This window comes from Tursiops truncatus, chromosome 10, assembly GCF_011762595.2.
Source record: "Tursiops truncatus isolate mTurTru1 chromosome 10, mTurTru1.mat.Y, whole genome shotgun sequence".
NCBI lineage: Eukaryota > Metazoa > Chordata > Mammalia > Artiodactyla > Delphinidae > Tursiops > Tursiops truncatus.
In genome coordinates this window covers 23,563,335-23,578,159 of record NC_047043.1, presented here as the reverse complement: position 1 = coordinate 23,578,159, position 14,825 = coordinate 23,563,335, and the positions used below count along the sequence as shown (strand labels likewise).

The 14,825-nt window shown below is 59.7% G+C and overlaps 1 protein-coding gene across 12 annotated transcripts; it reads right to left on the bottom strand.

Annotated features, from left to right (window-relative positions):
* Window positions 1–2: 2 nt before the first annotated feature.
* LOC117313829 (complement C4-like) lies at window positions 3–14,795 on the bottom strand. 12 transcript variants are annotated; one of them, XM_033864041.2, is made up of 41 exons: window positions 14,196–14,795; window positions 13,853–14,054; window positions 13,458–13,650; window positions 13,189–13,259; window positions 13,016–13,104; window positions 12,727–12,809; window positions 12,447–12,543; window positions 12,171–12,276; window positions 11,929–12,061; window positions 11,035–11,150; window positions 10,748–10,924; window positions 10,448–10,630; window positions 10,132–10,317; window positions 9,802–9,960; window positions 9,409–9,535; window positions 9,159–9,233; window positions 8,685–8,882; window positions 8,483–8,594; window positions 8,320–8,390; window positions 7,915–8,054; window positions 7,597–7,806; window positions 7,300–7,351; window positions 7,109–7,198; window positions 6,750–6,959; window positions 6,495–6,570; window positions 6,184–6,340; window positions 5,970–6,083; window positions 5,703–5,874; window positions 5,256–5,488; window positions 5,013–5,180; window positions 4,584–4,643; window positions 3,671–3,764; window positions 3,407–3,593; window positions 3,199–3,289; window positions 2,991–3,065; window positions 1,492–1,594; window positions 1,266–1,355; window positions 1,085–1,183; window positions 834–917; window positions 419–551; window positions 3–273 (listed from the first exon to the last, which is right to left on the bottom strand). In XM_033864041.2, the coding sequence occupies exons 1-41, from the start codon at window positions 14,258–14,260 to the stop codon at window positions 132–134; spliced, it is 5,223 nt and encodes a 1,740-aa protein (XP_033719932.1). In that variant the 5' UTR covers window positions 14,261–14,795; the 3' UTR covers window positions 3–131. The 12 variants fall into 12 exon arrangements, 6 of the variants coding, with proteins under 6 accessions (XP_033719932.1, XP_073666678.1, XP_073666677.1 ...); XM_073810577.1 differs by lacking the exon at window positions 1,085–1,183; XM_073810576.1 differs by lacking the exon at window positions 7,109–7,198.
* Window positions 14,796–14,825: the final 30 nt, after the last annotated feature.

Sequence of the window (14,825 nt, the reverse complement as noted above, 5' to 3'; positions counted from 1 at the left end):
ACTTTGCTGCCACAGGCCTTTATTGAGTCCCTGGTGCTGCCTGGGGCTGCGTGCCGGGGGCCGGGCGCGGCAGCGATCCAGGCGTGATCCTTCCCTGGCTCCGGTCCTCTGGGGAAGATGGAGGGCAGCCCTCACACCTGGCAGCCCTGCATGCCGTACTCCTGGACGAAGCTTTGGAGCTGGGCACAGGCTGCCCGCTGGCGGGTGCTCTGACACAGGCGCTCCGAGGGCATCTCCTCGATCCAGCTGTTCGAGTCCAGCAGGTACTGGGGGCTGCAGGGGCCAAGGGGCAGGCAGCAGGGGTCAGGAGGATGGTCAGGTGGAAGAGCCCAAGGCACCTGGCTTCTGAGGGGACAGGGGATCCGTTCCCTCGTGAGGTGTGAGGAGAGCAAGAGACCGAGGGGCCCGGAGAACTCACTCTCCCTTGAGGTCATGGGTGGTCCCGTCCAGACCCATGATCAGATATTTTTTCCCAGGTTCCAAGTGAAGGCGGCAAGAGGCTCGAACCAGGAAGTTTCTGGTCTGACCAGCAGTGGCCTTGGTATCCTTGGCTGAGGGGAGAGCGTCCACAAGAGTCGTCAGAGGGGAAGAGAAGGGGCTGGACAGCGCTGGGGCCAGGGGCTTTGCGCCGAGCCTCTCATTTGACCCTCACCGCTCCCGACGGGGAGGTGCGGCTGCTTTCCTGTTTATGGACAAGCCCAGAACTTCTAAGAGGCCGAGGGGATTTGGGCTCAGAATGGCTGAATTCTCACTATCCCAGGCGCGAAGGCCCCAAAGCCAGAGCTCAGCTCTTCTGTATCCCTCCAGCCCCGCCCACTTATCTGTCTCCTCACTGAAGTGCAGGACTTGGATGATACTGGTCTCAAAGAGGCGGAAGGCAGCTCTGCTGTCTTCTCGGAGAACCTTAACCTGGAAGCCTGTGGGGGTTTAGGAGAAGGGAGGGAAGGTTAGTTAGCCCGAGGCTGAAGGGCTGTAAGTCAGTGCAGAGCAAAAAGGCTGCCCGTGGCCCGAGAGGAGCAGGCACAAGCAAGGAGACCCTGAGGGTGGCCCAGGGCCGGGCCGGGGCCCGGGCGGGAAGACTGACCGTAGTCCACTCGGGGAAAGTAGCAGGCGAACTTCATCCTGTAACCATCCATATCCTGCCGCCCCTTCTCCAGGGCCCGGCGCTGTCGAGGGCACTTGCCTGAAGTCGGGGGCCCAGATGAGCGAGTGCAGGCCCCAACCATGCCGCCTCCCCACCCCTGCCCCTGGGCCCTGGGTCTCACCTTCAGCACACTGGCAGACGTCACCAGAGCACAAAGTGGACAAGAGTTTGCTCTTAGTTGGTGCCCCGTAAAACACAGAACATTTGTGCTCTGGAGAAAAAGCAGACCGGGGCGTTAGGGCGCAGTCCCCCCTCTCTGCTCTCCAGTCCCATGGAGCCGCAGGACTTCCCTGCCACCCTTCCCTGCCACCTATCCCAAACCTCCCGAGTGTCCCCGGTGTGCTCACCAGGGTTGTAGTAGTCATACAGGACGGCGCTGGCTGGCTGCACCAGCCCCACGGCCACGTCCTGCACAGCTCCGAAGCCCACGCACTCCTGGGATGTGGGGACCTGGCGTGGGCGGGGGGAGGGCGGAGAGGTCAGGCACCCACCTCTGGGCCCTGCAGGCTGCTCTGATGTATTTCCTTGGCCTGTTCAGTTCCGGTTGATCTTATCGTCAGTGTCCTTCACAGTTTGTTACCTTCCAGCCTCCGGATTTCTAGAAACTGCTCCCCAAGGTCTCTGGTGACTTCACTGCCCACGTGGTGACCTCATCCCAGTCTCCAGAGCCCTGGGCCCCTCTGCAGAGTCTCAAATCATGGACACATTCTCCATGAAACGCTCCCTAAGCTCGGGGCTAGCTTCCGGACCAGCCCAGATTCTGACCTGGTCACTTCTGACATCCCTCTCCCTCCCCCCCAGAAGCACAGTGCCCAGCCCTGGCCCTTCCCCTCCCCTGCGCTCCCCTGTGGAGGTCTCACCACTCCCTGGCTCTCCCCAAACCCTTCAGACTGGCGATTCCCGAACCAAGCTTTCAGCCTTGCTCTTGCGCTGGGATTGTTGCAGGATGTGTTACATTCTCCAAACTCCCTCTGCCTGCCCTCCAAACCCACTCGGCCTCTGGACAGCCTCCCTTCACTGACACAGCGGAGGCCTGCCTCATCTGCCATAACCCGACAGCAGGTGCTCCCACGCGGCCCAGCCATTCATGTCCAGGCCCAGAGCCCTCTCTTCGTGCCCACGCTGGTCCAGTCCAGCCTGGCATCCCGCAGGTTTCCCTCCTAAGCTGCGTGGTCAGCAACCCGACTTGCAATCCTCCTGGCTCCTCATTTTCCATTGTGTCCAACCAGACTCCTCTGCCTGGCTTCTCAAGCTAATAGGGTCTGTCCCCTCTGCACACACAGGGCAGGAGGGTCTCCCCTGACCACAAACACTTGGCTAATGGTATCACAGCATTAACACGCCTTTTGCACATTTTCTCCAAGATGTTACAGGAAATGTTCAAAAACAACTTTTGAGGGCCGTCAGAGGGTTGATAACTTTGTGTTAGCCAGATAAGGCTGTGGAAAAACAAAAACAACTCGTCTAGGACCACCATCACTTTGAAAAACAGAATACACTTTAATATCAAAACAAAACAAACAAACACAAAAACCGGGAAGGGAGACAACAACAAAAAAACAAAAGCAGCCCCTCAAGTTGAATCAGCTCAGCTTTACAAAAGGCTCACCCCAAGCACTGGCACTGGCCCCCAAGCCACAAGTGGCTCAGCCCCTGCCCGCCGACAGGCAGCAGGGAGCCTCCCCGGCCTCTGCTCTGGCCACTCCTGTCCTGTCTCCCTGCTCACATCATGAGTTCTCTCTAAGCGCACTAGACGCTGGTACAGCTGCCTCCTGGGAAACCTCTTAACACGAGCTCAGAAAACCCGGTGCCGTATGTGCCCCCCTCTGTCACCCTCCTTGCTCACCGAGTCGAAGTACAGCAGGACGTGGGGCCCCTCGGTCTCAAAGTGACTCATGTAACGGTCAGAGAGGGAGGTCAACTGTGGGGAAAGGGAGCTGGTCACAGGGAGGTAGCCCTGGGCCCCCCTGCACTGAGGGGCTCAGCAGCTGGGGTGCTGCGGGGACGGCGCAGGGCTCTCGAGGGCACAGGGGCCTCTGGGTGTCTGGCCACACCTTCTCCAGGTCCGCCCGCAGGGCGTGGAATCCACTCAGGAGGGTGATGTCTGCAATGGCCATGCCCGACAGCCCCACCTTGCCATTCCGCCTGTGGAGACACATGCCCTGTCGTCCGGGTCGCCGTGTGTCAGGCTGTAGACACCCAGCCCCAGCCTTGGGCCAGCCCACAGCACCCCACTCAGCCAGTGCAACCCCCAGAGCTCACCAGATGCACACGGTGTACTGCACCCTGGATTCCTGCTCTTCAGCCACCTTGGGGGCCTCCCTTCTGCGGCGGCTCCTCCGGCCATCAAACAGCTGCAGGGGCGTCACGAGCTGGGAGTGGGCCCCCGGGTCATCCCTGGCCGGAAGGTCCTCGTACTCATAGTCCTCGTAGTCCTCGTTGGCTTCCACTGAGCGGGGACAGCACCGTGGCTCAGGCCTGGCACCAGCCCCGCAGGGACCCACGGCCTCTGACCCCAACACTCACTTGTGTACTGGACGTGGCCCACGACCGTCACTTCAATCTGAAGATCCTGGCAGGTCGTGTTCTTCACGTCCATGACATTGTAGGTATGAAGGACCTGGCTCAGCAAGGGGTGGGGGGAGGACACGGGACAGTTGGGGCCACAGAGCTCTCTCCAGAGCCACACCGAAGGGCACCTCCCTGGGCTAAGGGATCTGAGGCCTTCAGCCCCTTCTCATCCCCATCGCAGACCAGTCCAGGAATGCGAACGGGCCCAGGTGTTGGGTTAGACGGTGAGACAGAGTGGGGAGTGGGGGCCTGGCCTGGGGGTGAGCACGCTGGAATGGAAAGTTCAGGAAAGGCTTCCGACCGAGGCTTGAAGGAGGAGAATGAGTGTGTCACGTGGGACAAGCAGCAGGGGAAGCACATTCAAGGGCAGGAGACCTGTGTAGACGGGTGGATCTGGCTGGCTGGGGAGGTGGGCAGGGCTGGGGTGAAAGCAGAGGAGGAGTTACTGGGGTCATAAGGAGGGGCTGGGGCTGGGGGGGCACTAAGATGGCCCCCAGAGTGGCAGCTGGGCTCCTGTAGGGAAGGGACTCCATCAGCCAGATAAGGGGACCCAGGAGGAAGGAGGAGCTTGGGGCACAGCCACGTCTGAGGTGCTGTGGGACACAGGGGCCCAGAGCTCAGGGGAAAGGCTTGGGCTGAGGCATCGGGTGTGTTCAAGCATCAGCACTGAGGGGGGTGAAGGGGACGACAGGCACCCAGAGAGGGTGGAGACCAGAGCGAGGGGGACCTGCCCAGGACGGAGCACAGGGAATGCTACCCCAGGTGTCTCTTCCTCCCTCCCCAGCCGTGAGGTCTGCCGGTAGGTCTCCCACTGAACAGCCCGGCTTCACCCTGCTGGGCCCGGGCGGGCAGTGCTGCCAGCTCTCACCTTCAAGGTTCCTTTGCTGTTTCCTCCCACCTTCACATTAATCTTGCTGCCCAAGGGAAACTTTTGGAAACAGAAAAGGGAAAGAGACGTCACAATGGCACCCTGTTGTTCCGACTTATCTCCTCCCTAAGAGCAACCCCACCTCCTCTCCCCAGCTTTCCACAACGTTTCACCTTCACCTGCATTATCTCACTGCCATCTCCTAAAAACCCCTGTCGGGTAGACTCTGCACGTTTCATTTTCAGATGAGAAAAATGAAGCGCAGAGGCTAGGTGACTTTCTACAGGTAGCAGAGCCAGTAAGTCTTCCCACAAAGGTATCAGAACCAGGTGCCGGGGGATTCTGCAGGGGTGGGGGACAGGGGGTGGCTTCTGGTCTGGCCGAGGCAGGCGCAGGTGTCCTGGCGACCCAGGGGAGGGAATGGTTCACCTGCAGCTCCTCCTCCAGCCCCTGAACTTCGTGGTTGGTCAGCTGCAGCACATGGGACGTGAGTCCACTGTGGCCCACGGAGCTGAGGGTCACGTTGAGCCCCTTCTCCTCGGTGGTGTGGGCCGCGATCCAGTATGCAGACAGGGCATCCAGGGCCATCACCGTGTCCTGCAGAGGATGGGTCAGGACTCAGGCACTTGGTCTCAGGACCACCCACCCCCAGAGCCCCAGGGCAGCCCCTACCTGGGTGCTGCGGAATCCGCCTTGGAAGCTGCCCTGGCGGGTGAGCCAGGATGCAGCCTGGTCGGCCAACTCGCCCTTGCCCTCCCAAAGCAGCAGGTGTAGAAGGCCGTAGGCTGTGGTTTCAATCCACAGGGCCGGGGCCTGGGGCACGGGGTCTGCCGGGCTGTGAGGAGCCACGGTGGGTGACAGGACATTGCTCTGAGAACTGGGGACTGAGCCCCAGTACAGGTTATCTGGGAGTGAAAGGAGACCCACAGGTGAACAGGGGGAGGATCTTAGTTGCCTGGCCCTTTGACACTCCCCCGTCAGGCTCGCCTGATTCTACCCCAACCATCCCTGCTTATGCTCTGATCCCCTCCGGGTGTCCTCACTCATTCAGTTTCTCCCTTTGGACACAGGGGTCTCAAGGTTCTCCAAGCCCCAGGCTCACTGCCAAGGCCCCCTTACCGCCAGTCTCCTGGGCCATGGCCATGAGGTTGTTGTGGGCAACATCCCGCAGGTCCTCAGGAGCCTCAGTCAGCGACAGGGCGTAGGCCGTGATGGCGGCTGCGTGGGACCCCAGGAGCCCAGAACCTACTTTTGCCCCCAAGAAGGTGTTTGCCCTTGAGATGGAGTCTTCCTGGAAGAAAGTGGGGAGGAAGGTCTGCGGGCTGGACACCTGGATTCCTGAGGAGAAAGGGGATCAGCAAAGGGCACACACGTTGGGTGCCTTACCACTCTCTTCAACTGCTCTGAATTCTTGTCCGGGAAGACAGCCAGCCCATGATGAAGGGCGATGACCACAAAAGCTGTGAGCGCCACAGTCTCATCATTTCCCACTAAGCCCCCCTGGTTGAAGCGGGGAGAAAAGGAGACGTCGACCAGGAGGGGGAGGGGCAGGGAGCGCCTTCCCTCCTGTGCTCCGCGGCCCAGCCTCCCAGCCCTGTACCTGCATGTCCCTGTGAATAACTGGATGGGGGTCGTGGAATGACCCATCAGCCAGCTGCTGCAATAGCAGCCACTCGGCCGTCTCCTGCAGCTTTTCAGGTGAGCCGCCCACCTGTTCCTGGGCCAAACTCAGGATCTTCAGCACAAAGGCCGTGAGCCTAGAGGGGAGGAAGGGAGGGCTAGGAATAGGGACTGGTCCCTGTAGGCGACGTGGCCCCGCTCCCCCAGGCACCTGGTTATTTATTTACCCCCGCATAGTACCCACCTCTGCCCCACCAGCCCTGAAACCCAGAACCACTCTCCCAAGCTCACCAGGTGCTGCTGTCCCGCTTCAACCAGGCCCCATAGGAACCATCTGGTTTTCGAAACTCCTGGATCCGCGTGTAGCCTTGGAGAGGAGAGGCAGCTGCTCAGGGGACACTGACTCTCCCGCTACTTGTGCCGAGGCCACGCTCCCCTCTTCCACTGGCTACCCCCTCCCTTGCCCACTCTAGCCACCCAGGCTGCCCATCTTCCATTAATCGTCCTCTCCTGGCCCCCATTCCTGCTTGCCGCTGCACCCAGAACCTTTCTGGATCAGATCCACAGCGTGGTCCTTCATCTCGGGGGGCAGCATGCTCCACTGCTCTGTCTTGTCCAGGTAGCGGGAAGCAGCCAGTGTTGGAGCCAAGAGGACCATGGTTTGTTCCCCGCAGCCCTGGGGAAGCCTCAGGAGGGCGGCCATGCCTCCCGGTGACAAGGCCCCCTCAGAGCCCAAAGTGTCCAATGGATCTGAGGCTATAAGGGAGGGAGAGGGTTACGGATCAGAGAGCAGGGCTGGGGGCCCAGGGTCAGAGGGTCATGGAGTCATGGGATCAAACAGGGGTCCGCAGGTTTCACATGAATCCAAGGGTGGCCACTGGGAAGGGACCGGAGGACACTCCCACCTGTGACTCTAACAGAGCTCCTGAAATCTCCATCAGGGATAATATTGGGATCAGAGATGCCAGGAATTTCCAAGGTCCGGCCTCGGGGGTCTGGGGAGATGAGGGAAGTTGGCAGTCTGTCCTGCTGTCCATATCCCCTGCCCCCTATGACCCCCTTAGGACACTGATGGCTGGGCGTGGGTGTCACTCACCCAGGGGGTTGAGTTCATAGACAATCTCCTCCCTCTGAATGGCCCCTTCCTTCTGTCTCGGAGGAAACATAGCTGTGAGAGATCACACAGGCTAAAGCCTGCCCCTCCCAGCGCAGACTCCTCAGGACTTAGAGTTTGAACTTCAGGGACAGAGTTGGATCAGAATCGTAGGAGGTGCAAACAGACCAAAGCATTGGGTTTGGGTGCTAAGCCTCTGGCCTGGCCAGCAGGGAGGGTGCCAGAATGGGGGGTAAATCTGGGAGCCCGGGGACCTAGATTCAGAGGTGTTCCACTCACCTCAATTTGTAGGACCTTAGATACTGCGTCCCCCACAGGGAAATCCAAGGATCCTCGAGCCACCACTTTCAGGGACACAGCAGCGGCCGCTATGGGCACCACAGAGAAGCCAATGGGCCGGGCAGAGCCCGCAGGGACCAGCACCTGCTGGGCAAGCCCTCCGCCCCCAGCCAGGCACAGCCCCTCCACTGGGGACACGTGGACGCTCACCTGGGGGCAGGAAGACAGGAAGGGCCAGCCCAGTTAGGCTCCCCACCCTTCACCTGCCCCAGGCCCACCTCCACCAACACCGTGTGCTCTGCCCCCGAGGGGCCTCACGGTCATATCTGTATCCAGGTAGTTGTAGAGGACAGGCCGCAGCTCGAGCTGCTCAAAGCGGCGGACGGAGACGGGCAGGCGGAGGTGCATGTGGAATTCACGGAACACTCGGAGCTGGGCCGGGGTGGCCACACACAAGCCTGATGGAGAGAGGGGGCACATATGAGAGGCCTGCAGGCATCCCAGCCGCGGATCCCAGCAGTGAGGGCCGGGAGCTGCCCCAGCTCCCCCCGCCCCCGTCACCCCACCCCCGCCCGGCCCTGCTCTCTGGCCTCGTAGCCCTGGCGCATGGGGTGCAGACTTCTCCAGGTCTCTGCTCCTACTAAGAGCAAAGGACTAAGCAGGGAGCCTGGGTCAAGGGGGCATGGAAGAGGGAGGCCATCGGCCCAGGCAGGGTGACCGCACCTGTGCTTTTGGACAGGCTCACGCCATGGATTTCCCACGTGGTCAGAGAGTCCGGGAGCAGCTGTCTCAATCTGCGTGGTGGGAAAGGTGAGAAGCCCTGTCACATGCTGAGCCGCCCCAGACACAGCCCAGAGACAAGGCCGGGCCCACCACATGCCCTCACTGGGAGGAGTGGTCCACTGCTTCCACTTTCCAAAGCCAGTTCTCAGGGAAGAAGCTGCGCACAGGGATGTCATCCTCATCGATCAGGTCCTCCTCCTGCAGGAGCTCCTTGGCTAGGGACCACAGTGCAGGGCCATGAGGAGGGTGCCGTTCTGCCCCTCCAGGCGCCCCTGCCGCACCCCCAACCCCACTCAGCCCCTTACCTCGAGCAAGGCCCACCTGGCCCCTCGCCCGGGCCTTCTTGCGCAGGCCCTCAGCAAACTGGCAGCAGGACAGGAAGGGCCCCCGGCAGGCCGGCTGCTGCACACGGGCCACCCGCTGCTCACAGGTGCGCGCCATGGGCAGTCGCGTCAGCCCGTCCTGGCAGCAGCGCTTGGCTATGGGGGAAGCGTACTGGCCCACTGCAGGGCCAGGTGAGGGTGGGCACAAGGAAACAAAAACAAGACACACCTCTTCGCCCAGCCTGACCTCTACATACACAAGGACTCTGAGAGACTGGGAACTCAAGAGAAGCCAAAGGAGAGAGCCTCTGGCCCACCCACCTTCGACCCCAGAACTTGGATCTCTGGCCCCGACACCATATCCTGGCTCTCTCAGGAGCACAGGAGCCAAAAGGCAGACCCGCACCTGACCCGTGGGCCCAAGTGTGGAGAGCTTCACAGGCACCCACAACTCACGCTTCTCATGAATCTCCTTTTGGAAGTTAACATTTCTCTTTTTCCGAACCTTTGTCTCCTTGGGACATCTTAGACCTGGTAGAGAGCAGGACCGCAGCCAGCTGAGGGGTGCAGGGCCTCCCACCTCCCCTCCTTGCTCCCCTCTCCCGGTCCAGCCCTTCCCACCCCTCCTCTTCCTGTCTTACCCCCTCAGGCCCCTCATTCTTCTTCATCTTCCCACCACCCACTCCCCTTCCTCCTCTGTTCTCACTCTTTCTGACTGGGGTCAGTTGGTCTCCATCAGAAAAGGCCAGACCAGCTGCCTCGAATGTCTGAAGGGCACTGTCCCCACCCCCAGGACCACAGCCAAGGTCATAGCTGTTCATAGCTTCGAAGACCTGGAGAGAAAAGGCAGAGATGTTGCAGAGACAAGAGTGGCTGTAGGCACGATTGGCCACTCAGCTGCAGGTGAGAGGGCAGGGTACGGACAAGTACGAGAGACACAGAGAGTGGGGAAACAGAGGCCACGGGGGCCAAGGCTTCAGGGAGGGCTGGGATGGGTCCATGAGTGAGATCGACCTGCTGGCCCAGGGCCCAGGGCTCAGGGCAGCAGGAGGGTGAGCCATGGGCGGGAGGGAGGATTAGGGAGAGGGGCTTGACAAACCTTGACCATGTCGAGGGGTTTGTGGGACTTGCCGCCCACAGCATACAGAGCCATGTCCACGGCTCCCAGGGCCACCAGGGCTGGAGAATCTGTTCGCAGGTTGAGTTTTACAGTGTCCCCAGGACGATACTCCTTGCTACCATCCACGTTCAGCTCCAGCTGGCAGAGGCAGGAGGTGGGGGGCAGTCAGAGTAGGGAGAACTTCCTTCGGTCTTGTGCAACTTCAGTGTACCCCAAACTAAATCCACGCCCTGTTTGCAATCACCCTGTCTTCCTTCTCTCTTAACCCCCCCGGCATATACACACACCATCTCTCCCGATGCCAGTTACCTTGCCCTCACAGCCCCTAGCCTGGACGTCCACTCGCAGAGAGTTGGCCACGGGGACGCCCCCATGATAGTAGAAGGCCACAACGTGGAAGGAGGGTGCCAGGTGATGGTCCACAAACACGGAGACAGAGGTCAGGTCCCTCCTGGGCTCTCGATGTACAGACACGATCTGGCCCCGGGATACGATCTGGGGCGAGAGCAGTGTCTTCTTCACTGCACATCCTCAGCCCTGAAGCCGCTACCCCACCCCAAGAGTTCTTTCCTGCCTGAGACCCTCCTGCACCCCTGTCCTCCTCTGCAACCCAGCTCATGCATACCATGTAGTAGAAGTGAGAGAAGCTCCCACTGATGCCCACGGCTCGCAGGTTTAGGTTAAGAGTGTCCCTGACTTTAGGGGGTCGAGAATCCAGCCTCTCAATGGACAGAAACCCGGATCTTCTGGACAGGGGGGCTTTCACGGTGAGCTTGCTTATGGCAGAATAGGGGGAGCCTGCAGACACCTGGAGAGAGGGGCAGGGGTGGCAGGGTCAGTGGCAAGGACCCAGGCACCCAGCTTCTCCCCCCAGCCTGGGAACCGTCTCTCCTAGCCCACCCTCTCCCTTGAGGGGGAATCCTACCGAGAGCTGCACTTCTGAGGTGGTCTGAGGGACAATAATGGGAACAACGACTTGGCCGCTCTCGTCTGTGTTCTGTTGAAAGTCCCGGTTTTTAGAAGTAGATCCAGAAGACAACTTAGCAGAAACTTTGACAGGAATGCCAGAGGCTGGTGAGCCTGACATGTCACGGACCAGGGCCTAGGTAGGTGGGAGGGGCGGAGGGAAGAGCACAGTCAGTGAGACCCTGTGCCCTCCTGACCACCCCGCCCCTTCCCCCCACTGCTCATCCTCCCCCTTCCAGAAGAAACCTGCAGCAGGAAGGGGGCCCCAGGCACAAGGTGTCGCTTGGTTTTGCTTAGATCCAAGGAGAAGGGAGATGACACGAAACGCCAGGATGTGAGCTCTGCCTCCTCCAACTCCCCTCCTGCAAGACACAGGGCGGACAGAGGTGGAGACAGAGACCTGGGGAGAGAGGAAAAGTAGAGCCCGGGGCGGCGGGTGGTGCTCAAGTGTTTCCTGCCCACAAGGCTGAACTCTTCAGGGCACAAGACGCCTCCTATCCATCTCTATGTTTGCTGAGGCCAACACAGGACGCAGCACACAGATGGTGCATAACATGTGTCTGCTGGGTGGATGGGTGGATGGATGGGTGGATGGATGGATGGATGGATGGGAGGATGGATGGATGGATGGGAGGATGGATGGATGGATGGGAGGATGGATGGATGGGAGGATGGATGGATGGATGGGTGGATGATGGATGGATGGATGGATGGGTGGATGGATGGGTGGATGATGGATGGATGGATGGATGGGAGGATGGATGGATGGATGGGTGGATGATGGATGGATGGACGGATGGGAGGATGGATGAGTGGATGATGGATGGATGGACGGATGGGTGGATGGATGGGTGGATGATGGATGGATGGATGGATGGATGGATGGATGAATAGATGATGGATGGATGGGTGGTTGGGTGGATAGATGGATGGGTGAAAAAAAATACATTGCGACGGGGGAAGCTCCCCCTTCCCCAGAAACCACCCAGAAATCAATTGTAGAGAGATAGTCTCCTGGGTCTTTCCTGGCTTTGCGTCTCAGATGAAGGGAAGAAGGGTGGTGTTGGTGCTGGAGAACAGAGGGTCAGCTCAGAGGTCAGAGGCGAGGGTCTGGGGTTATAATCAGGGGAAGCCACTAACCTGGAGACTCAATGATCGCTGCTGCAACATAGAGGTGCAGCCCTGGGAGGTCGTTAATATTAATATTAAGTTTCTCCAGCACACCCTGAAACTCAGCCTTTGGGAGGGAAATTCGGCACTGGCCATCTACCAGCTGGGGCAAAGAAGACAGGACAGGGAATGAGACTTGAGTCTCCCACCTCACCTCCTCACCCTCCCTCCCTCTCCTCACCTACCCATGCACCCCCCACGCTCCTTCCTACCTTGGTCTGATTCTCCAGCCCCCGAAGGAAAGTCTTTTTACCGTCCTCACCCAGGAGCCCAAAGCGCACATATGCCACCCCCTGCACTGGCTTCCCGTAGATGTACCTGCCACCACAGAGAGATTCGGAGGAGGCTGGGCTGAGGGCTGGAGGAAATAATGGAACAGAGGGAGGAGGCCCGGGGCAAGGGAGGGAAGTGGGGCTCCATAGCACATTCATACTGAATAGGGAGCCCTGGGAGCAGGGCCCAGCGTGAGGGACCGGTGGGGGAGTTACCTGGCCTGGATGACTACTTGGATTTCACTAAGAAAGCCAGGTGTTGCCAGGATGTAGGGCTTTTCCGGAATGATCTTCACCTCAAAGTTGGGAAGGACTGACCCAGGGCGAATGGAGGGCAGGTCAGACTCTCGTGAAAGGACCCTTTAAAACTCTCCTCCCCTTTGGGCTGTGGCAGCCGCATCACCCTGCCCCTGCCCTGCAACATCCCCTCCTCTCCTCCCACCCTTTATTCCTTGCAGAAAAGGGGCTGCTTATCCCTCGTGTCTCCAGTTCTCACCATATTTCTTCACCTCAAACTGGGTGCTGCTGTTGGAATCCAGGCTATCTGAGAATCGGGCTGAGATCTTCCAAGTCCCTGGCCTGAGGACAGACAAGGGAGGGACTCAGCCCACTTGTGCACGAGGCTCACTGAGAGTCAGTAACCAGGTCCCTAGGAAGAGGACTGCAGGGGTGAACCAGAGGCTCAGGGAGCTCAGGATTGGACCGTGTGTTGGAGGCAGACAGCTGGGGGAAGCGGGAGCTGGGGAGGTGTAGGTGGGGGCGATCTGCAGGAGTGGGGAGCTCACTCTGAGATGTCTGGGATCACAAAGTCATCCTGGAAGATGGAGGAGGGAACATACACCTCCTTCTTCCGCACACGCAAGCCACGAGAGTTCTGCGATGGGAGTAGAAGGGGTCATGGTTGGAGGTCAGATCAGCAGCCCTCGCCGATCAGGAAGGTCAGAGGTCAGGGACTCACCTCCACCGTGACCGTGAGGGTATCAGTGGACGGGCGCATCTTCTGATCCAGAGCAAAGATTCGGTATCGAACTGGAAATGGAGGGCGGGGAGGTGAGCAGGAGACCATGCGCCAAGGGAGGGTGGGCCCTGGGCCCCTCATCCCCCCCAGGAAGTGACGGGGAAGAGAACAAATATTTGCAAAGCGGCCTTCCTGTGGGGCACTTCGGGGTTTCTCACTCAAGGGGCTGGGAAGAAGTGAAAGGTAAGGGCCCTGGGGCTGAGACTCACCCCGCTGGCCAGGGTTATAAACGGGCTGGTCAGTCTGCAGAAAGAGGTGTCCCCGGCGAGAGGAGAATAACAGGTTGACACCCTGCCTGTCTGTCTGTCTGTTTGTTAGCCACGGTGACTGGGCCACCAGCTGGACCTCGGGGGCTCTGTGGAGGAGATGGAGGCGACAGTCCTCCGCGCCTTTCAGGGAGGTCTGTCAGGAGAGGGAACAGGAGTGGGTCAGAGCCAGAGCAGAAGGAGAGAGACAGAGACTGAGATAGAAACAGGGAAGACAACTCGGGGGGGAAGGGGGAAGGGAGGGGGGCCGGTGAAAAGACAAAGATGTTTACAAGAAGACAGAGGAGGACGGAGTGGGAGGCGCTGGGCAGCAGCAGGAGGGAGTGGCGGCCAGTTACCGGGAGGCTGAGGAGGATGAAGTCTTTGTCTGAGCTGAGGCTGAAATCCACCTTTGGGGAGCAGAGCTCATGACGTGTTGTGGATGGGTTTCTCAGGAACACTGATCCACTCACTACCTGTCCTGAAGGAGCATCCTGGAGCTGCACACCGACTGACAGGGGGACCCCTAGGTGAACCACAGAAGGAGAAAACAGGAGCAACCTGGGAAGAACAGGTGAGGGTCAGCGGCCAGCCTCCCCTCAGGCCCCTCCACCACCACCCCTGAATCAGGTCCCTCTGCGCCTGCTCTCCCCTCGCCAGCCCTGGCCCAGCTCGAGCTCTCCAGCATCCTGTGTCCAGGACCTGGGCTTCTGCAGAGACAAGGCGAAGAAGCCAGATGCCCAGATCAGCCCCCAGAGGAGCCTCATGGCTGGAGGACCCAAGAGGGATCAGACCCGTCTGTCCGCCTGCTCGTTTCTGGTAAACTTAGGGCTTGGAGCAGAGTTGACTCTGGACCTTGCTCCTCCCCTGGCCCAGCTAAGCCGGGAAACCACGTGACAACCAAGAATTGCAACTGGCCCCAGGCCCAGTATTGGGAGGGGGGCACCCTGGACACCTGGGTCTCTGAGGGAATCTGAAGAAATCATGGCCCAGAGACTCAGTCCTTCCCTGTTAACCCGTCTCATCCCAATGCCCTGGGCACCTCCACCTACTGCATGTATCTGGGCGTGTGTACGCATATAGCATACACACACGTACGTAGGTGCAGGAGGGCCCCGCATGGCTCAGCAAGTGGCTGGAGACACGTGGCTCCTTTGTTGGTCCCACCAAACAAGGTACTAAGAGACGTGCCTCTTACTAAAACCCCCATAAAAATTGAACTACGCTAGGCTTTTGCTTTTTGAAAGCCTCTAACAGAAATTCTGTGGTTTCGGAGATCAGGCACACCCTCAGCATGCCAGAGGGGGAACTGACCTCAGTGTCCCTTTTTAA

Coding starts and splice junctions, on each gene's coding strand:
- LOC117313829 (XM_033864041.2), bottom strand. CDS start 14,260: ATGAGGCTCCTCTGGGGGCTGATCTGGGCATCTGGCTTCTTCGCCTTG. Junction 12,810..13,015: donor GTGATCCCAGACATCTCAGA/GTGAGCTCCCCA, acceptor GTCTGTCCTCAG/GCCAGGGACTTGGAAGATCT. Junction 552..833: donor CATCCAAGTCCTGCACTTCA/GTGAGGAGACAG, acceptor CTCTCCCCTCAG/CCAAGGATACCAAGGCCACT.